Source organism: Pongo pygmaeus, chromosome 1, assembly GCF_028885625.2.
Source record: "Pongo pygmaeus isolate AG05252 chromosome 1, NHGRI_mPonPyg2-v2.0_pri, whole genome shotgun sequence".
Classification (NCBI taxonomy): Eukaryota; Metazoa; Chordata; class Mammalia; order Primates; family Hominidae; genus Pongo; species Pongo pygmaeus.
Window position 1 is genome coordinate 119467784 of NC_072373.2, and position 17754 is coordinate 119485537.

At 48.6% G+C, this 17754-nt stretch overlaps 2 protein-coding genes across 2 annotated transcripts in view; both read right to left on the bottom strand.

Annotated features, from left to right (window-relative positions):
* Positions 1-533: 533 nt before the first annotated feature.
* LOC129041791 (cytochrome c oxidase assembly factor 5-like) lies at positions 534-3037 on the bottom strand. Its single transcript, XM_054497333.1, has 2 exons — positions 2982-3037; positions 534-807 (listed from the first exon to the last, which is right to left on the bottom strand). Exons 1-2 carry the CDS (start codon positions 3035-3037, stop codon positions 534-536), a joined length of 330 nt encoding a protein of 109 aa, XP_054353308.1.
* Positions 3038-9312: 6275 nt separating this feature from the next.
* KCNC4 (potassium voltage-gated channel subfamily C member 4) overlaps positions 9313-17754 on the bottom strand; it is a 36747-nt gene continuing 28305 nt past the window's right edge. Inside the window, exon 4 of the mRNA XM_054442352.1 lies at positions 9313-10263. Within this exon, the coding sequence (XP_054298327.1) occupies positions 10253-10263 (11 nt within the window). The 3' untranslated portion in view covers positions 9313-10252. The remainder of the gene's footprint in view (positions 10264-17754) is intronic.

Genomic DNA, 17754 nt, shown 5'->3' on the forward strand with positions numbered 1-17754 from the left:
TGGGATTACAGGCGTGAGCCAACGCACCCGGCCCAGGGACTTTTTTTTTTGCGGCAGGGGAGGGAATCAAACACAATTTATTTTAGAACTAGACAGGAAAGACTGAACTAAAGAAAAAGTTTTACCCTAAACTTTCCCAACTGACATCTTCTGGACAGGCTCCATGTTATCAACTGTGTCAGTCACATCAGTGGCCTGTACAAATTGTGTAATTCGATTGAAGAGTCAAGTTTGCAAATAACAATCTTTCCATTCTCTGTGCTTTAGAACAATTCTCAAAACACATTTATTATGCTCCCAACTCATAACTGTTTAATTAGGTTTTTCTTCTAAAAATAACTTGGATCAAGAGAATCATTTACTTTATACATATTCAAAAACAGAACTCATTCATTTTCTTTAGTGTTCCATGGAGGGGAAAACTGGTCCAACCAAACAGATGTAGTAAAAAGTATGTTTCCTGTTTTGCCTTCTTTGTGTTGATAACCAGAGAAAATCCTTTGTTGTTTTCATCTTGGCTTCAAGATAATGTATCAATATCCCTTTCTTCCTCTGATTCTTGACCTAGTATCCAACACTGATCTTTTATACTCAAAAAATGAGTATTTCAAAGCTTTGCAGTATCCTTCCTTCAAACACTGCAGAGGGGATTTTCCTTCCTGGACCACACAGTTGGACTGCAACAGACACACGCCCAGGTCCTCCTTCACACCCGCGCACACGCAGCCCTCTAGCTTGTCCTTGTAATACTGGGGCGTGACGGCGCTTCCCGTCCACTGCGGACTCGTCTTTCTTCCGCTGCAACCACTGCGACCGGGCCGGGAGTGAGCAAGGCCTCCATCGCCTCTGGACTTTTATGAGTGAGACGTAAGCCCCTGTTTAAGTCACTGTGGTCAGGTCTTCATTAATCACAACTAAATGTAATTCTTAGCTGATCCACTGCCTGACACAGCGTGATGTCCAGTAAAAGCTGGAACATCTGGGAAGAGCTACGGGTGATGAGAAGACTGGGCATAAGAATCTTGGCCTTGCTCCACTACAAGTTTTGAGTGACCAAGTTATGTGCTCTTTCGGGGCCTCAGTTTATTTTCTCTGAAGTGTGAGGGTCACACTAAATATTCTCTAAAAGATTCTTTGGGCTCATATCCCTCTGAATCTATGGATTGGAGAGATCTGGGAGCTCTTCTGGTTCCACCCTTAATAGCTTTGTAACTGTAGGTGGGTTTCATAGCCTCTTGGAGCCTTGGGTTTTCATGTCGGTTGTCTAACATGTCAGGTACACAGGAAATGTTTGTTGAATGCAGGAGGAAAGTGGAGATCATGCCACCTGTCTTGGCTGCTTCCCCAGATGATAGCAAGAATAGGATAAGATGGTCCTGTACAGTGCCACCCAGAAGAGTGGGCTACTGTAATTCTAATGGCTGCAGGACTGACCTGGCCTCCCCCAGCCTCATGCAGAGCTTGTGTTCTAGGTGTTTGCCAGAACTGGCCTCTACTACAAAATGGCCCTGCCACCTTCCTCCCTGAGCAGCTTCCAGACTGCTTCTTGGGTGGCCAAATCCCTTTGTGGAAGGAAGGGCCAGGAAGAGAACTAAAGCAGTCCACAGCAAGTGTGAGTGAGAAATAGAATCAACCCCTCCCTGAATGAAGTTCCAGAGACAGTGTCCTCCATCTTCTGGCTGACCCCTTCTGAGGGTGCCAGGGACCTCTTGCCATCATTTGCCTTCAGGAGAGAAAGCTGTGGCCATCTGAGGAGCTTCTTGATCCCCATTGGCCCAGAGCTCCACCTGTGCTGTTGTTTCCTGAGAGGAAGTTCAGTTGTCCTGGCACTCAATCTCCATGGCAACCCTTGCTTTTGAGACACTGAATGGAAACTGCCTGGTATGGGGAGGCCAGTAGCAGAATACTGATTTGCCTGGGTGTCTGTAGCAATGACTGCATCTCAATACCTTTCCAGATACCCAAAGAGCTAAAAATACACCCGGCTCTGTCTAGGGCTCTCCAGCCCTGCTAAGCATCTTAAAGTATATCTGTGCTGACTCTAACCTGCTAATATTAGTTATCTTTGGCAACTTGTGCTTGGGGACATGGAGTAGGGTGTTGAATGCAAAACTGCAGAGCCTAAGTCTGAGGGGTGGGTTGGAGAGAAGAGGCTGAAGTGAAGAGGACCTCCTGAGAGGAAACCAGGGGGTTCCAGGGGCACAACCAGCAGAGAGCACATTGAATCTTAACTCCCTGCAGAGCTCTAGGGAACTTGTTTGTCCACCTCAGACGATCTAGGCATTTGCTCATTTGCCAACCATCTATTAAGCACCTACTCTGCTCCAGGCTCTGTGCCAGGCACTGGGATTACAGGGGTGAAAAAAAGAGAGTGTATGTTCCCTGCTGTCACCAGAGTTTACCAAACGTCTTAAATCAGAATCATCTCTGCAAGTCCAGAAATGCTATCTGTATATACTTGGATGTCTCCTCTGCTATGCAGTGAGCTTCATCAACTTGAAGATTATTTTACTTATAATGTTGGCACCTTTTCCAGAACGTAGTAGGTGGTGAGCTAATACAGAATTGAATGGAATGGGATGGACTGGAATGGCATTGCTACAACTGCTGTGGGCTGTTCTACAGCACTGCTGCAGCCTTCTTGTGGGCCTCCCAGAGGCTCTGGCTGGCTCTGCAAAGTATGTGCTCAGGCTGTAAGGTGCTGTATTTGGGATAGACGAGGTGACTGCTACACTGACACCTGCTAAGGGAGCTCAGTATAAGGTGACGGTTTGAATTTATTCCTAGTCTCCTTGGCAGGATCTACAGACAGTCCTCCCCCCAACTCATCTCCTTGTTCCTGTAATCACTGCACATGTCATTCAATTAATTCTGCATTTCCCAGGGCAGGAAGCTGTACAGAGTTTACAGCAGGCAGCCTGTGCCAGGGCTGCTCTCAAAAAGCAGGTGTCACACGCTCAGCCCCAGTCTTTAGCTCCAACCTGGCCTCCTCCACATGGCAGATAAGCCACAAGATGGAGAAATGGAAAATGACCATGACTCTCTGGGGATGTTCTTGGATGTGCAGTGGGTGCTATGAAGGAACATGAGGTGCAAATGATGCACTGGATCACATGAAGATGCCACAATGGCCCTGACCATCCTCCCAAGCCTCAGGGGTCAGATCCTGTGGCTAGCTGGTTGGCTTAGAGCAGAGAGAAGGGGCTGGGCTCCTGGATGCACCCAAATCCCGCAGGCTGTCTAGCTGAGAATGGGAATGGTTGCATGCAACCGAATCCTCCTTTCTGACAAAGCATCTCCAGATATGTCTGATGGGGGATATCCACAGCAGAGCTGCTTGGGGTTCCCTCCTGGAACCCTGCAGGCAAAACAACAACAGAAACACCCCCCCACTTCTGCCTATTTCTTCCTTCTCATGAGGCAGTAGCAGGCCTCTGAGGGTTTTCCTTCCCCTTCCTGCTAGAGGAAGGCTCCTGAGGGTACCTGGAGCTTGGTCTGCAACTGATCACCTGCCTCTATTGGTGGCTCTCTGCACAGCCGTGAAGTAGGGTAGGGGCCCTATAGACCCAAGAACCCCTGAGGGGAACTGGGAAGGGCCTCTCTTGACCAGGACTTCAGCCTAGCCAGGTGGCTGGACTCATTCAGAGCTTCATTTGAGATGCTTTCACCACCCCTGCCCTCTGACTTCTGCTGCCCTCAGAGCCAGTCTGATAACACTGTCAACAAGGAAGGCTCCCTTCTCATGGCTCTGTGGAATAAGGAACAGTGGAGAAAATAAGCTGATTGGAACATGTTCCAAGAAACAGTTGATTATCTGTGGCCTGAGCAGAGGAAAGAGCCCTAGACTCAGGATCAGAAAATCTGGGTCCTGGTCCGGGTCTTCCACTGACCTTAGCTACAGCACTAGCCCCTCAGAGCCTGGACCCCACCTCACACTGTTCTCAGGAGAATGCATCAAGACAGGGGACATTCAAATGCTTTGAACAATAACATACAGATGTGTGGAATTTATTCAACACTCTGTTTGTGGTTGACACTATGCTAGATGCTGTGGCAGATGCATGAATGTGGTCTCCACTGTGAAGACACTTGTAGAATCTAGAGTTGACATCTCAGGGCTGTAAGCAATGAGACATCTCTCATGATTGGTTGTTATTCTTTAGGGAAGACCAGAGCGGACAGAAACAAGGCACACATGTGCAAAAGAAGAAGACGCATAAACAGACAACAATGAAGTGCCCTCATGGTCAGTAAATGTGGTTGGAGATTGGAAAGGGGAGGAAAGGATGATCAGCATGGGGTCAGCATGGCCCCAAGTACTGGGGAAGGCTTTGTGGAGGGAGCCATTGTGCATTGGACTGGGAAGATATACCGGCTTCAGAGAGCTGGCAGAGAGGATGGGGCTGGGGAAGAGTGTTGAGTGGAGGAGACCTAGCAAAGGCGTGGAGGCCCCACTAAATATGGGGTGAGGGAATCGGCCTGCCTGGGAGAGCAGGGAGATAAGATCACAAACATACATTGGGGAGTTGCTTGCCTTGGGCAGACATAATTAGCCTATAATTAGCCTATTTGAGTCCTAATTTCTTCTCCTATCCTAAGAAAAGTTGATAACAACACATACCTGAAGGGACTGTGGTGAGATTACAATAGATCCACGCCATGGTTCTGCAACTCACTAGCTGCCTGACACAGACAAGTTAACTTAACTTCCCTGATGCTCAGATTTCTCATTTTTAGAGTGGAGATAATATCTCTTTTGAAGGATTGTGTTAGAATTGAGTGAGATATGTAAAATATTTGGCACACAGTAGATGCTCAATGAATGTGATATTGTACCAGAGCCATTCTCGGGAGGCAGGGCATCAGGAAGTTTCTTGAGCAGAGGGGCAGGGTTTCAGCTGAGCCATCCAACCTCTCTCCAGTGATCAAGGGAGAGCATTTCTGAGTGCTCCATCCAGGCAAGTTCCATCTGTGCCCAAGACAGCCAGTGGAGTGGAAAGCTAAGCCTCTCTCCACCCTTCTCTCAGGCCTGAGCCAGTAAATTAACCAGGCCCAGTCACAGGTTTTGCAGGGCAGACTTTCATCCTGTGAAACCCAAATGACCAATTTAATAGCTGTAACCAAGGTAGGGAAGGAATTCGGAGAGGGCTGTTCTCTGGTAGCCAAGGATGGGTTATGAACCTCATTTTTTGGTTGGAAGGAAAAAGAAATCACTTTAATGGATTTATTTTCTTATGGGCACACTGAGAGTCACAGAACCTGGACATCCTCCCCTAGCCAGGAGGCCTCCGAGCTCCCCAAGCTGCCCCTGCCAATGCCTGGTAAGATAAATGAACTCAAGCTCCAGGCTTTCTGGGTTCTGGGCACCTTGATTAGGAGTGGGGATGAGAGGTTGGTGGGCTGTGCAGGCCTGGAGTGACTCAGAGCCTGCCCCACCTCTTGCTCCCTCCTTTGGCCCCTCCTCAGAAGGGCTGCCTGGAGCAGCTGGAGCGCTCACCATCATGGGCTTGCTCTCAAAGTCCCCCTAATGTGGGGCCCCCATTAGACCCATGAAGTAAGGAGAGGCAGGCTGGTTGAGCAAGGACCCTGCACCAAGGACAGAAACACTGGGGTCAAACCCCAACTCTTCTACTGATGAAGTGAGTGGCCAGCAAGGGCCTTAACCTTTTGTGCCTTGTTGTCTTTGCCTCCATAATGGGATCACTGTTTCTGCCCTGCTCCTCTCATAGGGTTGCTGTGAGGACCACTCGAGTTAATGTTGTCAGCTTAACACCTTAAAAATAATCATGATAACCAAGTCACTTAAATTCCTCCTTCTCTCTTGGGTAAATAATCCCAAATGCTTGCCCTCTGAGCAGATTCAAATTATGTCACTTTCTACTATAGACTTCATGTTTCTATTAGTCTGTTCCCAAGCTGCTAATGAAGACATACCTGAGACTGAGTAATTTACAAAAGAAAGAGGTTTAATGGACTCACAGTTCCACATGGCTGGGGAGGCCTCACAATCATGGCGGAAGGTGAAGGAGGAGCAAAGGCACGTCTTACATGGTGGCAGGCAAGAGAGAGTGTGCAGGGGAACTCCCCTTTATAAAACCATCAGTTCTCATGACATGTATTCACTATCATGAGAACAGCATGGGAAAGACCTGCCCCATGATTCAATTACCTCCCACCAGGTCCCTCCCACAACACATGGGAATTATGGGTGCTACAATTCAAGATGAGATTTGAGTGGGGACACAGCCAAACCATAACAATGTTCTTGGCCTGTGGAGCTTGAAGTCCTCTAAGTGGACTCTCTAAGTCAAGCCAGACTAGCATGCAGTGACGTTGGGGCCCCTCACATAGAGGTCCTACAGGGACTCCTGCCAATAGACCACTCTACCCTGCAGGCACTCCCCTGCCACCCTCTGGGTAGAAGCAGCTGCCACAAGGGATACCTGGTTGTTCCTGTTTGCCTAGGACCTGTCTCCCCTCTCTGCCTGCTACATGGCCCTAGTCCTATCCCCCAGAACTGACCTCAAAAGCTGGAGAATAGCTAAGCCTCCAGGAGGTGAGGCCAGGGCTTCAAGGCAGTCCATGGGCTTGAGGCTTCAGAAACAGCCACCTGCTTCTCCACCTGATGGGCTTGGCCTAGCCTCCCCTACCCTAGTTGCTCCTCTCCTCCTCCCAGAGAAGCCCAGGGCCTCTCCTAGGAGACTGGTCCTTTCCCAGCAGACTGGCTGTGTATGAGCACACAGTACCTCCGAGGGGGTCTTCCTTTCCTCTTTTCCCTTGGGGGCCTTGCTGGGTGCCTCACTCAGAGCAAGTGCCACTGCATATTTGTAGGATGACTGAGTGAATAAAGGAAGGAATAACTGTGCTGAAGGTCTCAAAACTAATTCATCCCCTTGGCAATTTGCTTTTCCTAAGGACAGGAATCTCTATCCACACTGACAGTGCCCCTGGCCCTTCCTTACACCAACCATGCAGGCATATTTCTCCAAGAGGATAACTCCATCTCTTTTCCTGGGAGTTTCCAACCACAAAATGGCTCAGGCTTGTGCAGTGGTGCCAAATGTGACATATGAATTATTCTAAGCAACTCAAAGGCCTGGTTTGGTAGGTGCAAGCCATACAAAGAGACTGGTGGGAACTGTGCCCTCAGGGAGCTTGTGGCCAGAGGGAGTGAGTGTAGAAGGCAGTAGGGCAAGATACGGGGTGGCCTACCAGATGGCAGCCTAGAGGACATGGAGGAGGGAGGAGAGACCCCTTCCAGGGGTCTGTCTGGACTTCTGGCTGGAGATGAGGGTTGAGCTGAGTAGGCATCAGCCAGATGAGTGTGCGAGGCCTGGTCATGTAGGAGGAGGGAGGTGGGGGAGCCCGGGAAAGGGGAGCTGTGTCTGGGAACCATATGGAAGAGAGTGTTTCATTTGGCATGAGAAAAGGAGTGATGACCCATTCCTGTTGTCAGCAACTAATTCTTGCTAAGGTGTTAATTGTTAATTAAGGAAAGTGTTCGCTGATAACAGCTTCAAGGTGGGACTTGAAAACGTATGATTCCACTCATATGGAGTACTTAGTCAAATTCACAAAGACAGTAGAATGCTGGTTGCTAGAGACTGGGGGAGAAGAGAATGAGGAGTCATTGTTTAATGGGTGCAGAGTCTCAGTTTGGAAAGATAAAAAGAGTTCTGGAGATGGATGGCTGTATAGGTTGCACAACATGTGAATGTACTTAATGTCACTGAAAAAAAATGGTTAAAATAATAAATCTATGTTATGTCTATTTGGCAACAATTTTTTTAAAGCAATGCTTTTATTCTCCTTCTCCAGAAGCAAAGCCTCTACCAATTTCTCTTTTCTTTTAAGGAGAGCAGACAAGAGCAGTGACACTTCTAAAAGGTCACCAACTCTAAGCTTGATGCCTAATTATCAGCTGATCCTGCTCAAGACTCCCAGAGGGGGGATTGATTAATCAGTGTTCTGTCCAGGCCAAGGAGTCTATATATCAGGCTCATTGGAAGGAAGCTGGCTCTGGTGCTGAAGTCGGGCCGAGGGAGGGGAGGTGGATTAGCATTCACTGAGTGTCTGCTGTATGCCAGGCAACGTGCTAACCAGGTGCCAGGCATACAAATCAACAGCTTCTCTCCTCAAGGAATTTGCAAGCAACTTTCACCCTCAGTTACCAGCCTGCCATCCCTTATTGTGGAGATGGGCAGGAGGGTAAAGGGGAAGAGACATTCTTACAATTGTCTGCCAGGATGCAGGACCGAAAGAATTTTTTCTAGGGCCCCCAGAAAAAAAGTGGCCTGCTCTGCTACTGACCTCTAACAACAAAGGTGCCTCTGTGTCCAGATGGTGAGAAGCAGTTAGGGTTGTCTGACAGAATCTTCATAGTGATGTAGTTGGCCATTGGGCAGGAAGGGACAAGAGTCCTATCTGGGCTCCATACTTCCTGCAGCACCCTAGGTGGGTGGACAGGGTGGGGAGCCTGAGAGGACCTCACCCTTGAGCTGACAGAAGGGACTTGCTTTGGCCAGCATCCCCTTGGGATCACAGGCCCCCCAAACTGGGAAACCACCCAAATAGTTCAGGATCCTGAAAAGAATGTCTCATCTTTCCTACATCTGCCACTCTCCAGACATGTGGCTGATAGGGATCCCACCACAAAGTTTGGCTGGCAGTTTAAACTTTTGGCCTCAATTCTAAACAAGTGCTTTTTATTCATTCAACATTTACTGAGACCCACTTAATACTAGGTAAGTTAATAATTGAGTCTCTGCCCTCAAGCCGAACAGGAGACAGAGATATGTCAAAGTATAATTTCCAAAAAGTTAGAAACACAAGTCTCATACAGTTAAAGTATGAATATGTATCAAAGATTTTACTGAACTCATTAACTGACAAGGGAAACAATACGATAATAAAGTTGATTCAAAGAGCATTTGAGGAACTGGGATTTAAAAGAAAGGCACACCAAAATAATTTTTAAAAAAATACAAATCTAGTTAATGTCCTACAGGGAAATAAAACTGGGGTTATTTTTCCTGCTGGATACAAATCATTTGAATCTCTATCAGGCAAAAACAAACAAACAAACAAAAAACCTATAAGTTAATATGTAACTTCACACTCTGAGCCCTTAATTAATAATAGCAAATGACAAAGTCAAACAATTATTGTCTTCTACTGCAGCACTTTCCAGTGGATATATAAAGTGAACCAGGTGTATAATTTAAATTTTTCTAGTAGCCACATTAAAAAATAAAAACAAACAGGAGAAATTCATTTTAATAATTTATTTAACACATTCAAAATATTGTCATTTTGACATGAGGCACTAGCCACATTTCAAGTGTTCAATAGCCATCTGTTGATAGCACACTTCTAGAAAATTAATAATCTTCATGACAGACAAAGCCTTAGTACGATATTGAAGGAACATGCAGGCATCCTCTAGGTCACAGCTACATTCTGGATCATTTTTCCTACCATATCTACATAGGTCCCTGTGATCTAGTTGGCCAGGGCTACAGGAAAGGTGGGTCTAATCTATGGCCTTTGAAAGGGCCTGTGGAAAGCAGCCGAGCAAACATCTAGTGCAACAAATGCTCTTGTAAAGCATATCACTGGCTGAGGGGCAAAACATTCTGCCGGTGGGACAGGGTGGATTAGAAAAGACTTCACAAGGCCGGGTGTGGTGGCTCACGCCTGTAATCCCAGCACTTTGGGAGGCTGAGGTGGGTGGATCACAAGGTCAGAGTTTGAGACCAGCCTGACCAAAAAACCCGTCTTTACTAAAAATACAAAAATTAGCCGGGCGTGGTGGCACGCACCTGTAGTCCCAGCTACTTGAGAGGCTGAGGCAGAAGAATCGCTTGAACCCAGAAGGCAGAGGTTGCAGTGAGCTGAGATTGTGCCACTGCACTCCAGCCTGGGTGACAGAGCAAGACTGTTTAAAAAAAAGAAAAGAAAAAAGAAAAGACTTCATAAAAGAAATCAATAAATCTAAAAGAAAGCCAGGCCTAGTGGCTCCCACCTATATTCCCTACACTTTGGGAGGCTGAGGCGGGAGGATTGCCCAAGCCCAGAAGTTCCAGACCAGCCTGGGTAACATGGCAAGACCCCATCTCTACAAAAAATGAAAACTTAGCCGGGCATGATGGCATGTGGTCCCAGCTACTCAGAGGAAGATCACTTGGGCCTGAGAGGTCAAGGCTGCCGTGAGCTGTGATGGTATCATTGCACTCCAGTCTTGGTGACAGAGCTAGATCTTGCCTGAAAAAAAAAAAAAAAAAAAGATACCCGCACTCGTATGTTTACTGCAGTATTATTCACAATAGCAAAGACATGGAATCAACCTAAATGCCCTGCCCACCAATAGATGATTAGTAGATAAAGAAAATGTGATACACATACACACAGAATACTATTCAGCCACAAAAAGAATGAAATTGTGTCTTTTACACCAACATAGCTGGAACAAGAGGTGAAATAAGTTAGACATAGAAAGACAAATATGTTCTCACTCATAAGTGGGAGCTTAAAAATGTGTACACATGGATGTAGAGAGTGGAATGACAGACAATGGAGACTCAGAGGCAGAGAGGGTGGGAGAGGGGTGGACAATGAGAAATTACTTAATGGGTACAATGTATGTTATTTGAGTGACCGATACTCTAAAAGCCCTGATATAACTACTGTGCAACTATGCATGCGACAAAATTGCACTTGTACCCAATAAATGTGTACCAAAAAAAAAAAAAAAAAGAAAAGAAAAAGAAAGAAAAGACTTCACAAAGGATGAGCAGATTCACAGGTGGAGGAAGGCCAGGGGACACCCCAAGCAAAGGGAAGTGTGCGACCCAAAGCAGGAAAGTACATACATTCAAACACTTCTATGTGCATGGGATTGGAGTGCGAGTGTGTGGGAGGGCAGGGACTGACTGAGGTCCAAAAGAGAGGCTGGGACCAGATGGTGAAGGTTCTGGGGAAGCCACGCTCAGGCTTCTAACCTTTATCCAGCAGGGAGTCAGAGAGGACTTTTCGGAAAAGGAAGGGCATGACCAGACTTGTCTTTTAGCAAAAGCTTGTTCAAGGAGCTGTTCTGTGGCTGGAGGAATCTTCTCCAACTCCCTACCCTCTAGTCACACGGTTGTAAATGGGGATGAAGTCTGAGTCATGGTTGGTAGCTAAAAATATTTTCTGGACCCCAGGTGATAGATGTGATTCCTAAATACAGGAAGAAGAAAGCATTGGCAGAGGATGCAAGGTGGCTTCTGAGGTCAGGATGGACTAAAGACTCCTTTTGGGATCTGGAAAAGGCTGCAAGATGACTTTTATAGATTGGTGATTTAGTAGCTGATATCTGGCAGCCTTGAGGTCGGGTTAACACGAGTTCAGAGAAATCCCAGTTTGGCATTAGCTTAGCCACTGGACAAGTGAGGCAAGAAACGGGCTTGGACTGTTTTTATCCCCACCATCTGGATGGAGATAAGAGCTGGCTTTGATTTTTCTCGCCCTTTACATCGGAGAAGCCCAGAGTACTTCATGGGCATTCCCTACGATGCTGGTCACTACCTCCTGCAAGAAGCAGGTCAAACAAGGGCAGCTAGAGCTGGAATAGGCACAGATAGTACAAAGAGCCAAGAACCTCTTCGTTCTCTGAAACATCCTCCTTGATCCCCACCCTTTCAATGTCAGAAAGAGGAAACTGACTTGTTCAACTTCTAGTTCTACCTGAAGACAAGATACGTGCACTGAGCAAGCTTCTTCAGGCCAAGAGAAGAGAAGAGGAAGAGAAGAGGCAGTGTGGAGGAGAGATTTTGGGATGGTTCCATAGTCAAGCCAACTCTGTTGGGCGTGCATTATGGGAGTGGGGCCAAGGGGTCTTAAATCAGCTTCCTTATGGTTGCTGATATGTTTCTAAGTGGCTAGTATTAGAAGAGAATGGACTTTAGGGTCCTATTTCCATTTAGGGTTGTACAATCACCACGTGCAGGGTAACTACCCCGTCGAAAACACTGACCCGAGATAAGTCTTCTAGCTTCTGACACTTTTTGCCATGAATTGATCACCAGCTGGGTCTTCATGTGAATGCCATCTGATGACAGGGAGAGCAGAGAATACTGAAGCCCAGAGCAGCAGGGGGAACTGAGTTAGAACTTGAGGAATGGACCTAGGTCTGCCAGCTCCCAGCCCCATGTTTAAAACTGAGCTCCACAAAATGTCAAATATTTTATTAAAGCCAAAATCCAGTCTGATTTCCAGCTGTGATCCAAATACCATATACAGGTTCAGTTGCCTCTCTGTCACAGAAGCCATCAGCACTTAGATTGAGACCTTCTGATCACCCATGTCTCCCCTTCCTTCCTCTGCCAGACCTGCTCCTCCAGCCCCAGCCCCTCATGGGGAGGCTGTGGGCTGGGCTGTGTTCCTTTTCTCCTCAATTTAGCTTTCCTCAAAGGTTCTCTAGCGAATTGGGAAAGGTTCTTAGAGCTCATTCAGAAAAGAAAGGAGAGAGGAAGGAAGGAAATTAAACCTTATAAAATGTCAAGTTATTGAGCTAAGTAGGAGGGACACAGGATCTCATTTATGAGAACCCGCTGAGGTGGGCAGTATTATCCCCAATTTTACAAACGGGGAACTGAAACTCAGCCAAGTTAAGCAAGTTGCCAAAGACTGCACGGCCCATGGTGGAAGCGAGGCTGGAGTTTGGACCCCCTAATTCCTGTCCACATTCAGGCCCAAGTAGAGCTGACCTGAATTCTAGAGAAGTCAGTGATGAAGCAAATGCCCCACAGTGCAGACGCCTTGGATCGGGCTAAATGGCAGCTCTTAGGGCCACTTGGCTCCAGTTATCTTCACAGCCTCTGCTGGTCCCGTATCTAATTTCTGGACTGAAGGTTCTTCGTATTGTGTGTCGGGGGTTGTGGGGAGAGGAGAGGAAAAACACAGAGGTGGCGCTGCTGGTGATCAGGGAAGGAACCAGCCCATGGCAGAACCTCAGGTGGCCTGGGCACCTCCCAGGGCGAAGTGTGCTGGTGTGTGTGAGGCATGGTGCCGTTCTGTGAGCTGAGACAGGCAGGGCCCCTCAGGCTAGTCCTGACCCTTCCTGGAACTGGGTTTTGTTATTTTTTATTATTATTATTTTTAGACAGAGTCTCGCTATGTTGCCCAGGCTGCAGTGTCGTGACTAATTTAGAGGTGCTATCATAGTGCACTGCAACCTCAAACTCCTGGGCTCAAGCCATCCTCCCATCTCGGCCTGCTGAGTAGCTGGGACTACAGACGTGTGCCACCACACCCGAGTTAGGGTTTGTTCTAATAAGGGAAATAGTATTCCATTACACAGCTTAGATTCCTAAACCTCCATTTAGAAAATGGACTAAGATCTCTTCTCCCGAAGCCAGTGGCATCTACAGTTAGAATAAGAACCCAGAGTGGTCTTGGTCTCAAAGTAACTCAAACCTTCCACCTGCCAAGGATGGGGTGGCGTCAGGCTAATCCCGCCACCAAGCCAGCCTGTTAAAAATAATGATTACGTAAAGAAAACATCCTGGAAAAAGAATCCCGACTAATCTGTGCTGGACTGGAACACATGCCTCTTGTTCTGACCTGCCTCCAGAGTGAAATGAGCCACTTCTTCCTTGCATTGTTGCCCCTGTTCTGCTCATTCACGTGCTTGCTCAGCAGACACCCAAACAAAGCGTTTGGGGTTTGCCCAGCTGTTCTATTTCCAGCCTGTTCAGTTCATTTTAGGCCCCGCAGCCTCTGCCCACAGCCGGGCGCAGTCCCTCCTCCTTCCCCTCCTCTGCCCCTCCCCCTTCCCTGCCTGCTTTTTCTCTCCCTGCTCCGCCAGCTCCTGCTCCTCTCTCTGTCACTCTCCCTTCCCCCTCCTCCTCCTCTTCATCTTCCTCTTCTCAGCTTCTGAGATCTGCTTTCAGTCTTCCCCTGTGCTTCCTCTCACCTCCCTGCCTCCTTGAATCTCATTCCCAGGAGCTCACAGGTGTGTGTAGAAAGGACTTGGGGGCAGCTCCTGGCCCCAGCAGGTCCTGGGGAAGCAGGGAGAGAGGGGAATGGAAGGTGGGGCCGAGGTGCCCACGCACAGGAAGCAGCCTTTGGAGCCAGCAGCTGTATGGGTCTCCCTCTGGCTTCTCACTGCTTTGGGAAGCAAGCACACAGGTGTCACCACTTCTGGGTCACCAAGGCAGAAATGGTCATGACAGTGAGTTGTCTCATGAGCACTGGTGTCCCAAGGCCCTGCCTCGAGTTTGACCTGCCTCCATCCTCTCAGTCCACAGTGAGAGGCCCTAGCAAGGAATTTCTGGAAAAGGACTTCTAGTGCTGCTGTTGTGCAAGTCAGGCCTGCCAGGCAGGGTCTCTCAGTGTCAATGGGGAAGGACACACACTGAGCACTGTTTACTGCCTGGGTCTAGAGCCACTTCACATATTCCACCTCCATTTACTCCTCTGGGCAAAATCTGGAGATGTATCATTATCTCCATTTCACAGACCATGCTTAGAAAGGTTAAGTCATTTGCCCAAGGTCACGCAGCTCACAAGTGGCAAAGCCAGTGGAGCCAGAATTAGCAATCTGGCCGTGGACCAGAAATCAATGGCAGTGGTGGTGCTGGTGCCAAGGGGCTGGCCACAGAGCCAGTGTAGAAGCATGGTCAAAATCGCCTGTGAAATCTATCTGTGAGATCTCCGTCAAATTACTCTCTGGTTTCCTCACCTGTAAAATGTGAGTGATAAAAAGAGCCCTTACCTCCTGGGGCTGCTCTGATCCATTAAGCCATGTAGGGGGCTTGGGCTGGTCGTAAACACTCAATCCACGTTAGCTATTATGACTTCCAGAGGCACCTGCCCTCTGACTCTGGAGGAACACCCAAGTCCTCAAGAGAAAGCCAGAAGAATGATAACCCCTTGCCTCCAGTGGTGCTTCAGGAGTTCCAAAGGACTCATCCATCCACTCTCATTTAATTATCATCCCACCTTGGATGAAGGCAGGGGAAGCTTAACTCCCATTCACAGATGTGGAATCTCAAGCCCAGCAATAGCGTGGGATTGGCTCAGACCCCTCTGGAAACAACCTTGCCAGCCTCTTTTTCTATGTCCACTTATGTAGCAGGAGTTTCGTCCAAGAGCACAAACCTGAGCACCTAACTAGCACTCGGAGAGTTGGGGTGGGTGGGAGGCTCACAGAACACCACTAATGAAGACTGAGAAGGAAGCAGATGGAGGGAGAAAGGACCCAGGATATGGCCCTCCGCTGTTCCAAGTTAACTGTGATGTAAATTGCAGCTACTAACATCAGAAAAGAAAGGCCCAGATGGCTGAAGCCTGGATAGTTGAGGGGAAATGGGGAACTTTGGAAGGGAGTACTGATGGTGAGGGTGGCGTGGGTGAGAGGAGACTTGGCTGGCACATGGTGGTGGGATGGCAGAGTGAGAGGTCCAGCATCCCAGATAATTATTCTGGACAAATCTTACAACCCAACCATGGACTAGAATGACAGGGGTGAAGGGCAGAAGTCAGCAGAGGGCAGCTAATTCATTCACTCCTTATTCATTCACTCATTCCTTTGTTCACCTTTGAGCTCCTGACCACTGAGCAGGGGCTGGAGGTAAAAACAATAAGGAAAGCATCCATAAATGAGTAAACAAGCAACAAGTTATCACTGCAGTAAGTGCTATAATGGAGGAATATACAAGGTTCTGTGAGAGCATAAAGGACAGAGGAATTCTACCTGGGAGAGCCCAGGAAGGATTCTCAGAGGTGACAGTTGAGTGGGTCTTGAGAGATGAGTAAGAGTTTGCCAGGCTGAGGACACAATAGCGGAATGTAAGAGGGGAGCACAAGTAGCAGGAAGATCTTCCAGACAGAGGCAGCTTCCATTGCATATCACTTTGGATTTCTCTTTTCTGCTCCATGTCCTTCTTTGTTAATTGGAGTCAGGCCAGGATTCCTTGTAGAGCTCCAGCCCCTAATTTGACCCACACAGGAAGTTTTGGATTTCTTCCTCTCCTAATCAAAAAAATTATCTATCCTGCTTGGAGCTCTCTGCTGCTAGGACTTCCTATCACAGAGAACAAGGCTCTCACTCCACAAGTTGAGGGAAGGTCAACAGTCCTATCTCCTGGGAAATAAAATATACATGGACCCTAAATTCATACTAGAGTGCTGATGACTGACACAAGATACTTTCTTGTGCATAGGTTAGAAAATGAAGAGAGCAGGACGACTCTGGAAATGTGTGTGTATGTTTGGGGGCCAGTATGTAAGGGGACAGTAGTTAGCAAGAGCCTCTGGCAGGGGTGGGAAAGAACCCAAGAAGAAAGATGGAGAGTATTAGAGAGCAACTCTCCAGTCCTGTCCAGGGAAACCCAGCTTGTCACCACCTAGCACTGAGGCCCAGAGGGAGCCTGGTATCACTGGAGCCTTCTTACCTCCCTGCTGCCCTCGACATCCTGCCCCCAGGCGCCCTGGGAGCTGGTTGCCATCTCTAGTGGGATGCTGACAGAAATGAGGTCCCGAATCAATTTTCCAGGGGGGCAGTGTCGTCCCCTCAGGGGAGGAGCGGGTCCTGGGGCACACAGTGGGATGCTGCCGGGGTGTTGGAAGGGGGCTGATTGTGACTCCTGTTCCCTGGTACTGTGGCTGCCTGGCGTGGTGACAGGATAGCACAGACTGGTCTCTCAGCAGCCTAACTAGGAGGGAGGCCCCAGGGGCAGCTTTGCCGTGGTGGCAGCGCTGGTGGTGGTGATGGTGACCGTGGTAGTGGCACAGCTCTGCCTCCCATGGCAGCTTAGGAGCCGCCACCCCAGGGAGGGTCACCGTGGCAACAGCTACTCCGGGAACAGATCCTCCGGGCCTCTGAGGCTGGCCCCTGGTCTTCTCGAGGGGCAGCTGGCAGGCCTGGGCCGGGCGTGGGGAGGAGGCAGGGTACCTGTCTCTGAGCCAAGCCTCTGGGGCCCCAGGGCTGAGGCATGGAGGAAAGGTGGTGTTTGTTTTCCTTCGTTTGCTATGAACATTTGATCACTGATGCTGGATTTGGAGTTAATCATCCTTGGATCAGGGGCTCAATATGAGAAGCTGAGGGGAGGGGAGCTGAGGGGAGTCTCTAGGGATCTCAGGGATGGAGCTGGGCCTCACGTTAAGGAATCCTGGGCTCTGGTCCCTGCAGAGGTCTCTTCAGGAGCAGTCTCTCCTGCTTTGGGCAGCCCGGGGTCTAAGCTGAGAGTTCAGGGTGCCCTTGGTGTCAGTGGCAGGCTGGAGGAATCCTGCTGTCCCACCTAAGGCTGGGGCAGGCCCAGTAGGCTCCGAGTCCAAGAAGACTGGAAGGGGTGGGGTAGGGTGCTGGCTTGAGGTGGACACTGGGCCAGGGTTCTCTTTCCCTCTTTCCCACTCCCTGACCTCACTTCCCTCCCTCTGCTTCTTCACTCTTCATCAACCCCTTTGCCCCTCCCTCCTCTTCCTCTTTCCTTCTTTCTCACTCTTCCTTCTTACTCATTGCTTCCTTTCTCACCATCTTCTTCATTCACTTCAACATTTTGCTGAGCATCTACTCTGCACGGACCACCAAGCTAGGCCCTCGAGTGGGAGCTGGATGAACCAGCACCTCTGAGCAACTCGCCGCTGCGGGAAGGGGAATTTGACAAGTACCGAAAAGTACCAGGTAGAAAATGGTAGGTTCTAAAAGGAAGAGGGAGGAAGGGCTATGGGAACTCTCTCTCTAAGGCTTCCTCACTATTCTGACAGTTTCTC